The sequence below is a fragment of the Notamacropus eugenii genome, chromosome 1, assembly GCF_028372415.1.
Source record: "Notamacropus eugenii isolate mMacEug1 chromosome 1, mMacEug1.pri_v2, whole genome shotgun sequence".
In the NCBI taxonomy this organism is placed as follows: Eukaryota; Metazoa; Chordata; class Mammalia; order Diprotodontia; family Macropodidae; genus Notamacropus; species Notamacropus eugenii.
In genome coordinates, this window is record NC_092872.1 from 229,838,824 (window position 1) to 229,853,657 (window position 14,834).

General features: G+C 41.4%; 1 protein-coding gene across 2 annotated transcripts in view; it reads left to right on the plus strand.

Moving 5' to 3' along the window:
• ZCCHC24 (zinc finger CCHC-type containing 24) overlaps positions 1-14,834 on the plus strand; it is a 142,152-nt gene that overhangs the window by 107,891 nt on the left and 19,427 nt on the right. For both annotated transcript variants that reach the window (XM_072628037.1, XM_072628036.1), the window contains exon 3: positions 2,324-2,488. In XM_072628037.1, coding sequence (XP_072484138.1) covers positions 2,324-2,488 — 165 coding nt within the window. The remainder of the gene's footprint in view (positions 1-2,323; positions 2,489-14,834) is intronic.

Here is a 14,834-nt window from a genome sequence, read left to right on the forward strand (position 1 = left end):
CCGTGCTGTGTCCTGAAAATAGGGGGTTCTGGACAGAGCTCCTGAAAGGAAAAAAAGCTTCTAAGAAGGGGAGGTGGAAGAATGTTGAAAACAGCATCAGAGCTGAGAGGGCTTGGAGATCATCTAGTCTCATTTGGTGGGGACAGAGCATGATCCAAAGCAGGAATGACCCTGGTATGCATGATCAATTCATTGAGGAGACCTGCCTGACTGGAGTTCAACGGGGAGTGGCACAGAATCCAGAGTCCCCCTTAGTTTATAGCTGAGGATATTCAGTCCTGGAGAGATGAAAGGAATTGCCCAGCATTGCAGGGGTCAGTTACTGGCAGAGTCAGGGTTGAGACCAGGATTTCCTGACTCCCAGGCTACAGTTCTTCCATGACATCAGTGTCAAGCCACCTCTGGGAAACTTAGTTTATTTCACAATTTTGTGGAGAGGAAGCCTTGCCCCTAGAGATCTGACTTAAGTAATATCACCCAGTACACTGGGATGAGAGACAGAGAGGGACTGGACATCCAGTTACTGGATGTGGAGAGAGAAAGAAGGAATTAATATCACCAGGATAACCTGAAAAACTTGTCTACGTATGTGTTGATGTGAGTATATGTATATGTGAGTGTATGTGTTATATCTATGTGTGTATATGTTTGCATGTCTATAAGTGTAAATATATGTACGTGTGTATATGTATATTGTGTTATGCAAATGTATATATGTATGTATATTGCGATGTCTATATGTGTAGTGTATACATTATATAAGTGTTTGAATGTGTTTGTATATGTATGTATATGTATATACACACACGTAGGGTAGCTTTATGTGTAATACAGAGTGATGTGTGCTACCGGAGGATGCAAAAAATCAGAAAAACAAACAGTAAGACTGTGTTTTGGTCTTCCTGCTGCTAGATCAAAGTCTCAGTTAAGTAGCTCTACACAAAGCTAAACTGTAGGGAATGATGCAAACAGGCGAGACCTTTGCTGTCCAAATGCTTCTTCAGAGCATCTGAATCTTTAGCCACAGAATCATATCTCCCCATCCCAGAGGAGTTAGTTTAGTGACTTACCCAAAGTCATTCCAGCAGAAAGAGGCAGAACTGAGAGGCTGTGACTGCATTTTCAGCATTTTATTTTTCCCCACTGAACAACACTGCCATAGATCCTCCAAACTGAAAGATCTCAGAGGTCATCTAGTCCATCTGCCCACCTAATGCAGTCATCCCTCTACAATAACCTTAACTTGATGGCCATCCATTCTTTGTGTGAGCACCCCCAGTGATGGGGAACTCATTACTTTACCTATTCTGTTCTTGGATGCCTCAAATTGTCAGTGTTTGTCCTTATTTGAAATCAGCTTCCCTTTACCTTCCACTCACTCAGTAGTCAGTCTGGTGATTTCTCCCAGAACTATAAGGCCTCCTTGATTCAGCAACCTTTCTGGTTTTTGAAGACAGCTATTCTCTTCCCCTCATTTTTGTCTAGGCTAAATATCTCTCTTCATTCAGTCCTTCTCTGTGATATGCTTTCCATATGGTTCCTCCATCCTGGACACTTTCCAGCCAGTCAATGTCTTAGTTAAAATATGGTGGTACCCAGAACTAGACCCTAGATGTAATCTAACTAGGACTGATGTCTGACATGGTTTCCCACCATTGCCTATTCACTATACGTCTGTTACTTTGGCATAAGATAAAATTATCTTTTAGTGTTGCCACATCATACTGAGGAGCTTGAGATCAATTAAAACCCTCTGGTCCTTTGTACGTGGATTTAAGTGAGGTCTCACTATCTTGTAATTATGTGACTGGTATTTTTTTTTTTAACTTAAATTACCTTAGCATGATGTCTGGCGCATTGACTGACCAACAAAGTAGCCTGACAAATCAAATGTCAGAAACCACCATGTGTATGGGTCCAGGTTACATATTGTACTACGCTGGCTCTTAATCTTCCCAAAGGCCCAATATGTGGCCAGTTACTGTCCCCAGAAAACCTCTGATCACAATTACAATCAGAAATGAGTACGGAGGCAACAAAAACATCAAATCTGAAAGATGGGAATTTAGGAAGTCTATTAGGTGAATTTGGACTTCAACATGAATTCCTACTACAATATCCCCAACAGATGGTCTTTGGCCCTTGCTTGAAGAGCTCCAGTGAGAGGAAATCTAATCCTCTTTTTCAGAAGTACTGGGGGAAAGCTGGAGAAAGGGGAGCTGATAGCTGGAAGGGGAGGTACTAGGGACTATGGTGGAAACAGCAATGTCAACGTGGCCAGATGGATTCCATTCTTTCTCTTGTTTCTTTCATATTCCTCTAGGCTCGCCCCAAAGGTGAGGGTCTGACCCCGTACCAGGGCAAGAAGCGCTGCTTTGGAGAATACAAGTGCCCCAAATGCAAGAGAAAATGGATGAGTGGGAATTCTTGGGCCAACATGGGACAAGAATGTATCAAGTGCCACATTAATGTGTATCCTCACAAGCAGGTAAGAGGGGACAAAATGAGGGAAAAAGTAAGGGCTGTTAACTTCTTGACTTATTGGGGAACTTGGGGCAAGCTTCTTGCTTTCCCTGGGGTTCAGTTATTCCCTAGAGAATCCCCATGCTACTGACCCATCAGGGCCCAATGAACATGGAAACAGATAACAAAGGTCAAACTCCTACAAAATCCCAAGAGACGATGTTTAAGCTATTGCATGAATTGGAGTGGAAGGTGCCAAATTAAGAAGCTATGTGCATTCAAAATGGTACCTGAATTTGAGGTATGATATGAATCTGGGGACTGGAATTTAAGCTGCTCCATGTATATAAGGGGCATCTCATATGAACTAGGCGAGGCACTGTGGGAAGAACATGAGACAGAATCAAGAGCCTCCAGTTAAATCACCGGTCCTACAACCACAAGCATTTTATTTAATGTTTCTGAAATTCTGGTTGTTCATGTAGACAATGAACATCATACTTGCACTGCCTCTCTCACAAGGAGTATGCTCTATAACCTCTAAATATAGTACTAGGGACCCTAAATACATAATTGTGAACTCTAAATATGAGCCTCTAAATGTGAGCTATTGAGGTACACTATGAATTAAAGCCTGTAGGTGGTGATCTTTATTTATTGGATTGATGACTTTATTGACACATAGATGAGGGAATGCCTTCTACCCCCTTCCTTCCCTGCCCCCTCCCGCGTAGATTGACATTCACTCTGTATCTTGTGGTCTTGAGAGAGTTGCCTGAGGCACTGAGAGGATCTATGATTTGCCCAGCATTACACAAGCATGATATGATTGAAACCTAAGCCAACTCTTTGACCCATTGGGCCACATTGTGTTGCCAGTTCCTCTTAGGGTAGAATATGACAGTATCAGAGATACAGATCCCAGACTGTTCTAGGTACAAGTCTCAATGACTGAGTTTGGACAGGCTGGGCAAGAGGATGGGGTGATCTGAAAAACAGAGATAATAGGGACTTGAGTTTGCATCCTGTCTCCTCCTGCCATCTAGCCCTAGGCTATCTCTGGTGAGTGTGAGTGTGTGTGTGTGTGTGTGTGTGTGTGTGTGTGTGTGTGTGTGTGTGTGTATTGAGGGTAGGGAGGTTTAAGGTAAAGGTAGACTATTACACTCCCAGTCCAGGAAGGAGGTTAGATACTCGCTGAAACCGAGAACCAAAAATAGTGTAGAATTTGAATAGTTTAGTAGAATCAGGGACCTAAGCACATCCCCCATAAGCTTCACAGACTCTTGTTTTTTCCTTTAAGTTGCTGGTGGTTGGGACTTTGTGACATTTAAAAAGTTTGAGACATAATTTCTGGGTAATTAATTATTTTACTAATAATGTTAGTATTTTATTAATAAAAGGGTTAGTGACACTCTGAATGACAATGACCTGTCATGGTGATGGGCTCATAGTTTATGTCCTTGGAAAAGTGGGTGTTCCTGAGGGTGGCAATCAACTCCTAATGGTTAACGATTAGTGAGAGAATGAATATTACAATGAGGTGAATCTGTTCTAATGATGGGCTGGAGGATGTCATTTTGATAATATCATATACTTTTCAACTACCCAGCCTTGGGCAATATAATCAAAGAATTTGTCCCCACCCATCCCATGTAAAGCAAAATGGGCATCCCCACCTTAGATGAAATTCCTTGTAAGGTTGGGTGCGTCTGACCAAGATTGAGAAAAAGTTAATGCAATCTTATTATCAGAAATGTCTTTCAGAGACTTTCCAGAAACTACAAGTTTCTGGGAAAAAATCCTGGTCCTAATTCAATAATTGATTATTAACATGAGGGAGAAATAGTCATTTCTCTCAACTTCCTTCTTTCCTTATCCTCAAGTCCATCTACAATCCATTCTACCCCATTCCCCATTCTTTAGAGGGAGAAGGAAACCAATGATAAGACTATGGCTTCTAAAAATCTACAGAGTCCCTCTCTTGTTGAGAAAAGTCTTTCTACTCACAGTATGACCTTCTGCAAGTCATTTTTTGCCAAAAAGGACCTTAGTCTTCTCATCTATAAAATGAAGTGCTTGGACTAGAGTCCCATTCATTTATGATGTTCTGTGATTCTCCTCTGGTTTCAGGCCCCTCATGCTGAGGTCCCAAGCTGCTCTTGGGATGGTTTATCAACCTTCGCTCTCCACTCCCCTACACACACACACACACACACACACACACACACACACACACACACACACATGCACACACACAGGTATGCATGCATGCACACATGCTCATAGAGGATCAAACAAAACCTTTTGCTAATTGGTAAGCTTATCCCAGCTTGAGGCACCGAGGTTCTCAAACTGCCAGGAAAATCTTGGGATAGGTCTTAATTGGTGACCCACTTCTTCATGCTCTGAAGACAGTGTCCTCCATGAACACAGGGTTTTAAAAGCTTGTAATCTGTAGTAATCCTTGAGCAGAAATGACATGATAAACATTGGCATTTTAGACAGATTAGAAGGGCAACACAGATCAGTCTCTGTGTGTCTTGTCTAGACCAGTCTAGCTACGTGTTGAGCATCTTGTCATTAGAGAGATGGCTTCCACTTGGTGAACTTTTCACACATAGCAATTCATGAAGATAATTTCCTATGGTGTAGAGGGGTCATGGAAGAAGAATTATCCATATTGCCAAGAGGCTACATAGTGTAGCAGCTAAACTGCTAGACTTGCAGCCAGGAAAACCTGGGTTCAAATCCTGCCTCTGATATAAGCTGGGTGACCCTGGACAAGTCTCAATCACCTCATCTGTCAAATGGGAGTTATTGGACTAGATAGCCTCTGAGATTTCTTTTTTCTCCCTCAGTTTTTAATTAATTAATTAATTAATTTTTGGTTTCCACAAGATTTTACTGACCAGATTTTCTCCCTTCCCCTACCCCAAGACACCATGCATTCTGATTACCCTTTCCCTCAATCTGCCCTCCCTTCTATCACAACCCTCCCTTCCATTGTCCCTATCTCCTCTATTTTCTTGTAGGGCAAGATAGATTTCTATACCCCATTACCTGTATTTATTATTTCTCAGTTGTATGCAAAAACAATTCTCAACATTCATTCCTAAAACTTTGAGTTCCAACTTTTCTCCCTTCCTCCCTCCCCACTCATCCCCACTGAGAAGGTAAGCAATTCAATATAGGTTATACATGTGTAGTTATGCAAAAGACTTCCATAAAAGTCATGGTGTAAGAGATTAACTATACTTCCCTGCATCCTATCCTGCCCCCCATTTATTCTATTCTCTCTTTTGGCTTTGTCCCTCCCCAAAAGTGTTTACTTCTAATTACTCCTTCCTCTCATTTGCCCTCCCTTCTATCTTCCCTCCACCCCATTTATCCCCTTCTCCTTTACTTTCCTGTAGTGTAAGATAGATTTTTATACCAAACTGAGTGTGCATGTTATTCCCTCCTTAAGCCAAATGTGATACGAGAGTAGGCTTCACTTTTTCCCTCTCACCTCTCCCCTTTTCTTCTCTATTGAAAAAGCCTTTTCTTGCTTCTTTTATGAGAGATAATTTGCCCCATTCCATTTCTCCCTTTCTCCTCCCAATATATTCCTCTCTTACCCCTTAATTTTATTTTTTTAGATATCATCCCTTCCTATTCAACTCACCCTGTGCCCTCTGTCTATAGGTATATAATCCCTCCAACTACCCAAGTACTGAGAAAAGTCTCAAGAGTTACAAATAGTATCTTTCCATGTAGGAGTGTAAACAGTTCAACTTTAGTAAGTCTCTTAGGATTTCTCTTTCCTGTTTACCTGTTTGAAAGTCACATTTTTCATTCAGCTCTGGTCTTTTCATCAAGAATGCTTGAAAGTCCTCTATTTCATTGAATGACCATTTTTCCCCCTGAAGTGTTATACTCAGTTTTGCTGGGTAGGTGATTCTTGGTTTTAATCTTAGCTCCTGTGACTTCTGGAATATCATATTCCAAGCCCTTTGATCCCTTAATGTAGAAGATGCTAGATCTTTTGTCATCCTGATTGTATTTCCACAATACTCTAATTGTTTCTTTCTGACTGCTTGCAATATTTTCTCTCTGACCTGGGAACTCTGGAATTTGGCTACAATATTCCTAGGAGTATTTATTTTCAGATCTCTTTCAGGAGGTGATGGGTGGATTCTTTCAATATTTATTCTACCCTCTGGTTCTGGGATATTAGGGCAGTTTTCCTTGATAATTTCATGAAAGATGATGTCTAGGCTCCTTTTTTGATCATGGCTTTCATGTAGTCTCATAATTTTTGAATTGTATCTCTTGGATCTATTTTCCAGGTTAGTTGTTTTACCAATGAGATATTTCACACTGTCTTCTATTTTTTCATTCTTTTCATTTTGTTTTGTAATTTCTTGGTTTCTCATAAAGACATTAGCTTCCATCTGCTCCATTCTAATCTTTAAGGAATTATTTTCTTCAGTGGGTTTTTGGACCTCCTTTTCCATCTGGCCAGTTCTGCTTTTTAGGGCATTCTTCTCCTCGTTGGCTTTGTGGATCTCTTGTCATTTGGGTTAGTCTATTTTTTAAAGTGTTATTTTCTTCAGCATTTTTTGGGTCTCCTTTAGCAAACAGTTGATTCATTTTCATGATTTTCTTGCATCCCTCTCATTTCTCTTCCCAATTTTTGCTCTACTTCTTCTTACTAGATTTTCAAAGTCCTTTTTGAGCCCTCCATGGCCTGAGACCAATTCATATTTTTCTTGAAGGCTCTTGACGAAGGAGCTTTGACTTTTTTTTCTTCTGTTTGCATGCTTTGGTCCTCCTTGTCACTAAAGTAAGATTCTATAGTCTGATTCTTTTTCCAGTTTTTGCTCATTTCACCTGCCATTTACTTGACTTTTGAGTTTTTTGTCAAGGTAGTTCTCTGCTTACTGTGGCAGTGGGGAGTGTACCGTCAGCCATTCAATTCCCCCACAATCTGTAGGCTTAGAGCTCTAGAAACAGTAGATGTCTCTGACCCTGCTACTGCTGTGGCTTCCTCGGGTTTCTCTGCCCTCTTCACCCTCTGCCGCCGTTGGGCTCTGACTGGACCACTCCACTCTCCCACACTGGACCACCACAGGCTTTTCCCACTGACCTTCCAATTTTTCCTCAGCATTTTGGGGTCCTGGAGTCTGGAAAATGCCACAGGGGCGAAAGATTCAGTCTCCCCAAGGCCTGTTCAGGTCCCCTCTGTGCCCAAATGGCCCTGCTAGATAGTACCCTGCCTCCTGTGTGACAGGATAGACACTTCCTGGTGACCTTCCAGGCTGTCTTGGACTGGAGATTTGCTTCACTCCATCATTCTGTGGTTTCTGCAGCTCCAGAATTTGTTTAGAGCCATTTTTTACAGATATTTGACTGGACTTGGGGGCAGTGCTCTAGAAAGAGCATGCTGTTACTCTGCCATCTTGGCACTGCCCCTGAGATTTCTTTCCAGCTAGAAATCTATGCTCTTATGATTAAATCACAGATAATTGAAGTGTATTACTTGCCAGATGTGGGAAGGACAGTTTGATTGAAGTCAGGGAAAAGACTGGAGATAAAGAGACTAAACTATTTGAATAGTCTGGGCAAATTTGCCAGTACACAGGTGGTTAAAAGATATGAATAGTTCTCTAAAGAAGTGAAAATTATTAATGATCACAGAAAATAATGATCCAAATCACTAATAATGAGAAAAATGAAAATCAAAACAACCCCATTACACCTGTTGAAATAACAAAGACAGAAGACCAGAGTGGTCAATGTTGGGAAGGACTGTGGAGAGAGAGGCACACTTGTGCATTCTGGGCAGAGCCCTGAATTAGTGCTGCCATTTCGAAAAAGTGATTTTCATCATTCAAATAAAGTGACTAAAATTTCTATACTTTTTGACCCAGAGATTCCCCAGGAGGTCCTTGCCAAAAAGAAAAGCTCCATACATGCAAAAATATTTATAATACTGCATTTTATGATATCAAAGAACTGGAAATAAAGTAAATGCCCATTGACTGGGAAATGGCTAAACAAGTTATGGTACATGAATATAATGGAATATCACTCTGTAATTACAACATAATTCTTACATTGGAAGAAACACAATAAATATAGAGAAATATGGAAAGACAACACGAATTGATGCAAAGGGAAGTAAGCAGAAACAAAAAAATATGTATAAAATTACTACATCTGTGGAAAGAGCATTCTAAAAAAACAGATTTGGCCCAAAGAAGAACTCTGAGAAGACATTCCCCCCACATTCCTATCCACTGATGTGGGGGTGGTGGAGATCATGGGTGAGGAATACTGTATATAATGTATATAATTTTTTTTAATAATCAGTTTTGCTGATTTTCTTCTCTTTTTAGTTTTTTTCTTTGTTTTCTTTTATAAAAATACTTTGTCATAAGGGATGGCTCTCTGATGGAGAGGAAAAGAGGGATTCAGGAGGAAATTTAGATAATAGAAAAGCCAAAGATATCAATAAAATATATTTTAATAGTCCAAGGAAGATATGATTAAACCCTAAACTAGGTTGGTGGCCTTGGCAATAGGAAGGAAGACTTAGATAAAGATATTGCAGGGTAATACTCAATTTCAGTTGAGTGGTGGGAACAGAAGGTACTTTGGTATTTATTGAGATATAAAATCTTTAACAGTAAAGGAGCACAGGAACCCTAGAGACCATCTTGACCAACTCTTTTGCTGATTAGGGAATTGAAGTTGAGAGAGACCACAGACTTAGAAAGAGAAAAGACCTCCAAGGTCATCTAGTCCAGTTCCCTCACTGAGGTCCATATATGTGAAGTGACATGCCTAGGGTCACACAAAGAGCAAAACAAGATGTGAAGCCAGGCCTTCTGCATCCAAATCTGTCCTCTAGGCTTACCCAAGATAGTACAGCTAAGAAATGACAAAGTTGGAATTTGAATCCAGATCTCCTCATTCTAAATCTAACATTCTTTCTCCTATACCACATGGTCCCCCTCCTTTCCCAGGCAATGTGGAGCCTGCCTCACTGCAAAGTGAGAGCATTATTGGTCAGTCCATTATCACCTGTATTGACATTCTCACCATAAATGAAACCAGGAGAACCAATAAATTACAGCTAAAGGGAGGCAGCTCACAGGTTCTCCATGGGAAAATGATTGAAGGAATTAGTTGGCTGGTTGTTGGATCTAATTTGATTGTTCACCCAAGGGCAATAAGAAACATCATTTCCTAGAACACTTCATCATCCTGGCTTGCAGCGCTCAGATCAGAATAAGCAAACAGACCACCAGGAAGATAATTGCAGCTTAGCAAGCTGTTCCTTGCCACAAAAACATCTTTTTAAGACCAAAATTCTCCTGGTGATGCTTTGTGACTGAAAGTCATGGAACACAGTGATCTCAAAAGAATAAAAGTTGCAGATGAACTGTAGGGCAATGGAGAGGTTAATGCATTTAAGTAGATAGCCCACAATAAAGGGCTTAGAAGACATAAATGAAGGGCCCTGTCCCTGGAAAAAAATAGACAGACCAGGTAGCAGGAGTTTTCTCAACATCTTGTCCAACTTCGTGTTACACTGATGTTCTTGAATTATTAAAAGGACCAGTAGAAGACCTCCAATACAATAGGTCAACCTCTGTGGAGTATTTATGGAAAAGCATGGATAAGAATTGCAAAGTTGCTTCCCAAAATCCAAATGGACTAACTTGCAAAGTGGTGAGTTCCCTGCTACAGGAGGTATTTAAGGAAATGCTGAATGACCACCTGTCAGGCATGGTGTAGTAGAGATCCCTACATGGGCTATGAGGTCAAACTAAATGACTTCAGGGAAGTAGAAGGGGACTTTTCCCTTCATGGTATCCTGACTGGTAAAGTTACTAAGAAGAATTCTAATGAAAGTTTATGGAAGGCAAAGGCCATTTTGTTTTTGTCTGTGAATTTCCAGAGCCTAGAACAATATCTGGAACATAATAGGTACATAATAAATTCTTTGGTTGATTAATTGTGACTCATTTCTTTTGTTTTTACATCACTTTTGCTTCTGAATATATCCCTCCCACCTCTCTTATCCAGTAAGCTATGCCTTATAACAAAGAATGTTAAAGAAAAAGAGGGGGAAAAATCAATGAACAAAACCAACCAACATACCAACTAAATCTGCCATCATAGTCAATCATTCCACACCCATATTCTCCCGCCTCTGAAAAGAAGGGAAAGAGGGGCATTTCTTCTACAGTTTTCCAGGGTCAAGCTTCCTAGTCCTTATAAACACAGTTTCCACTTCAATTTTTTGTTGTTGTTGTTCTTTATGTTTCCATTGTGGTAGCCATTTTGAGTATTGTTTTCCAAATTCTGCTCACTTCATTCTGCATCAGTTCATATAAGTTTTCCTATGATTCTCCAAAAGTTTCAAATTCACTGTTTGTTATGGCCTACATAATAATAGTAATTAATTCTTACTGAATGAATGAGTGTGCATGTACATTGATCCTAGGGTTACTCTTTTCTGGCATCCATGACACTGTCCAGAGCCCCTTAGAAAACACTACCACTATATTCCTTGAGGGGTTAAAGGAGGCAGCTGGTGGCACAGTGCTGGGCTTGGAGTCAGAAAGACCTGAGTTCAAATCTGGTCTCAGGTACTTACTAGCTATGTGACCTTAGGCAAGTCACTTAACCTCTGCTTGCCTCAGTTTCCTCATCTGTAAAATGGAAACAATGCTAGCACCTCCCTCCTAGGGTTGTTGTGAGAAGCAAATGAAATGATACTTGTAAAAACACAATGCCTGGCATGTAGTTGGCATGATATACTTATTCCCCTTCCTCTCCAAGTCTCTTCTCACAAAAATTACAAACACGCAATAACTCCCTATTGCCTACATCATTCCATTCCATTTGGCAAACATTGATTTTATTTTTTTTTTTATTTTCATTTATTTATTTTCGGCACAGGGCCGGGCACTAATGATATAAAGACAAAATACACAGCATCCACCTCCAATACCTTACATTCTATAGCAGCCCACATGAATTGTCTGCCCAATATGTGAGACACATTACAATATCCCCCCGCCACATCTCTCTGACTTGTTTTCTAAATTTCTCCCCAATGAAATGGAATTCAAAAAGTTGAGCCAGGGCCAAAATCTTGCTCTCTCTCCCAGGTGATGGAGGGGTGTGAATGCACCTGTCCATGGCTGCTGCTGCTGCTTCTGACCACAGCACTTTCAAGAGGTGGGCCTGAGACATGACACCTGTTCCATCCCTATTTTTTTTCAGAGTGGGGTGGTTTCAGGTACCATAGAGTATGCCTGACTTCCTTTGGATACCAGGACAGGAAGCTTGATAAAAGCCCAGCAGAGTTTTTCTTGCCAATAGAGATTCGGGTTATGTAGAAGCATGTGATTTTTTTTCACAGTTGACCATCAGGAGACAGAAGAAACAAAATACAAATAAACTGTCTCAGGGAGAGGGAAGCAGGGTGGTATATGGATGAAGAGGGGTGGTTTGGGAATCACAAGACCTGGAGTTGAATCCCAGTTCTGCTACTTCCTCCCCATATGACCACAGCAAGCCATTCACACCTCTGATCCTCACTTTGCTCAACAGTAAAATGAGGGTGTTGGGTTTGGTGACCTGTTAAGATCCTCTCCAGCTCCAGTTCCTGTGACCTTCCCTAGAATGAGCCAGCCAATAGGGTCTCCTTGGCATTCTGCATTCATACACCACAGTTATTTCTTGTTTTCCTTGTGCTGTTCCCCCACCCAAAATGCTCTCTGTCCTCCTCTCCCCCTCTGTGGATTCCACTAACCTTGTAAGGCAAAAGTTTTAACCTTTTTTGTGTTAAATGGACTCCTTTGGCCATCCCGTGAAGACCATGAACTCTTTCTCAGAATAATGTTTTTAAATGCATAAAATAAAATACACAGGACTACAAAGGAACCCAGTTATATTGGAATTTGTTGTTCAGTCATTTCTGTCGTACTGAGTCTTTATAACACTATTGGGGGTTTTCTTGGCAAAGATACTGGAGCAGTTTGCTATTTCCTTCTCCAGTTCATTTTACAGATGAGGAAATTGAGGCAAACAGGGTGAAGTGACTAGTCATACAGATAGTAATTGTCTGAGGTCAGATTTGAACTGGAGTCTTCCTGACTCCAGACTCAGTGCCCTACCCACTCGGCCACCTCACTGCCCTATATTGGGATACAGTTATTGAAACATTTAAAGGCTGAGTTTGCAGATGGCAGCTTCCCTCTGTAGGAAGACTTCCCTGACCCTGTTGCTCAGTGCTCACGTCTATTCTTTCATCTTGAAATCCATATATACCACACCACTGAGCAATTGACAATGTATTTGCTGTAGGCTGGACATGAGAGCTGGAGGGAACTTTACTGGTCATTCAGGCCAGCCCTTTCATTTTACAGATGAGGAAACTGAGGCCCTGAGGGGTTAGCAAGAAGTATCATGCTCAAGGTCCCACAGTCATAGTTAGGATGAGAACCCACCCTGGGCTATGCCTCACCCCCTCTTACACCGTGCTTAGCTTCCTTTATTCTCTGATTGTTTCATCCTCCTTCCCAACTAGACTGTACGCTTTTCAACGATCATATTTCCTCTGTTTATTTTCCCCCGTTCTCAGCACCAGGGTGGGCATACTGTGGCTGCATAGTAAATAAACAATATGAACACAAATGAAAAAGGTAGTTTTAAGGGTTACAAAGCACTTTTCTTACAGAAACCCCTTGAGGAAGATGGTACAAGCTTCACTGTGTCCATTTTACATATAAGGAAATTGAGGCTCTGAGCTGTGGAGTGACCTCTCCAAGGTCACGCCATAGGCGGAAGAGCCTGTTCTCAGACCCTGCGGGGTCTTCTGATTCCAGATCCCCTTGTGTTTCCATTGTGTTTGGCTCCTTTCTACCACTGCCCCCTGTCATAGTTGACAGAGAGGCCAAGGGCCCTTAGGGGTGATTGACAGACGGTTTGTTTTCTCCCATCAGAGCCCAAGGATATTCCCAGAAAGGGCAGAGTCATAAAGGCTCCTCTCTGCAGGGATCTCTAGGTCCTGCCCTGGCTGTGAATCCTTCTTCTGGGAAAGTGGTGCCTCCTTCCACCCCCTACCTCCCACCTCCCCCGCCTACCCGTACCTCAGAAGCCTCCCCCCTCCACATGTGTTTCCTGTTAGCCTCCAGCTGCACAGTTCCCCTTTCGCCCTCCCGGAAGAAAACACTAACCTCAGTTTCACCTCCCAGTTTCTCTCCTGGGTCAATCAATCCCAGCTGCTTAATGTTTCCCCACTGCAGAGTACACTGTCTTTCCTCTTGCCTCCTCCTCAGCTCCATAAAAGCAGGGAGGATGGAGTTGCCCATGTAGAGAGGAGCCTTTCAGGACAGAAAGGGGACAAGTTCAGAGGAGATGGCTCCCTCCCACACCCCCAGACTTTGTCAGACCAAAAACAAATAAATAAATGAAGCCCGAGTTCTAATCCAGCCTCAGATACTTAACTGACTGCATGGTCATAGGCAAATTCTATTCATGCAACCTCCCTAACCCTCAAAAACTTCATTTTTCCATGAGAATAACATTGTGCTTATACTGCGCACCTCATGGATTTGTTGTAAAGAAAGCACTTTGCAAAACCTTAAAATATAATGTAAATAAATGTTATGAATCAATTCAATAGAATTTCTTTTTAATGCCACGTGTCTCTATGTGGATTTGACTAGCACCTAGAACCACATGGCACCCCACACATATCTGCTATGTATAGAGATCAGAGCTGGAAGGGATCAGAAGGTCATTGAATCCAACCTCATTTTACAGAAGAAGAAACTAAGGCATAGGCGCACACTCAGTTCTGAGGCATAGACTTGCTAAATATCAGACAGGTAGTAAGTGGCCGAGCCATAACTCAAACCCAGGTCTTCTGACTCTAAATCTAAGATCCTTCCCACTCTACTGTGTTGAACTACTCCTGAGCCATATTACAAAGGAAGGAAGAACAATGTGGCAATGAAGGCTTTGGGGATAAAAGTCTCAGATGCCAGTAATGTAGACAAGATGGCAAGAGATAAGGCTGAAGAATATCCTAGTTAGATTAATGTGGCTTTGGGTGAAAAACCATATTCAAAGAGTATGAATTTATATATCCAGGAGATACACTTCCATTGCTTAACACAGTGCCAGGAACTTTATAAGCACTTAATAAATGGTTACCGATTTGACTGTTTATTGATAGTGGGGCAATTCAGGGTTCTCTCCCTTTGCCTTGTTATGTACATAGTTATCAATAATTCAGATGAAGACACAGATGGGATGTTTATCAGACTTACAAGGGAGAATAGTTAACACCTTGGTTTGCAGAA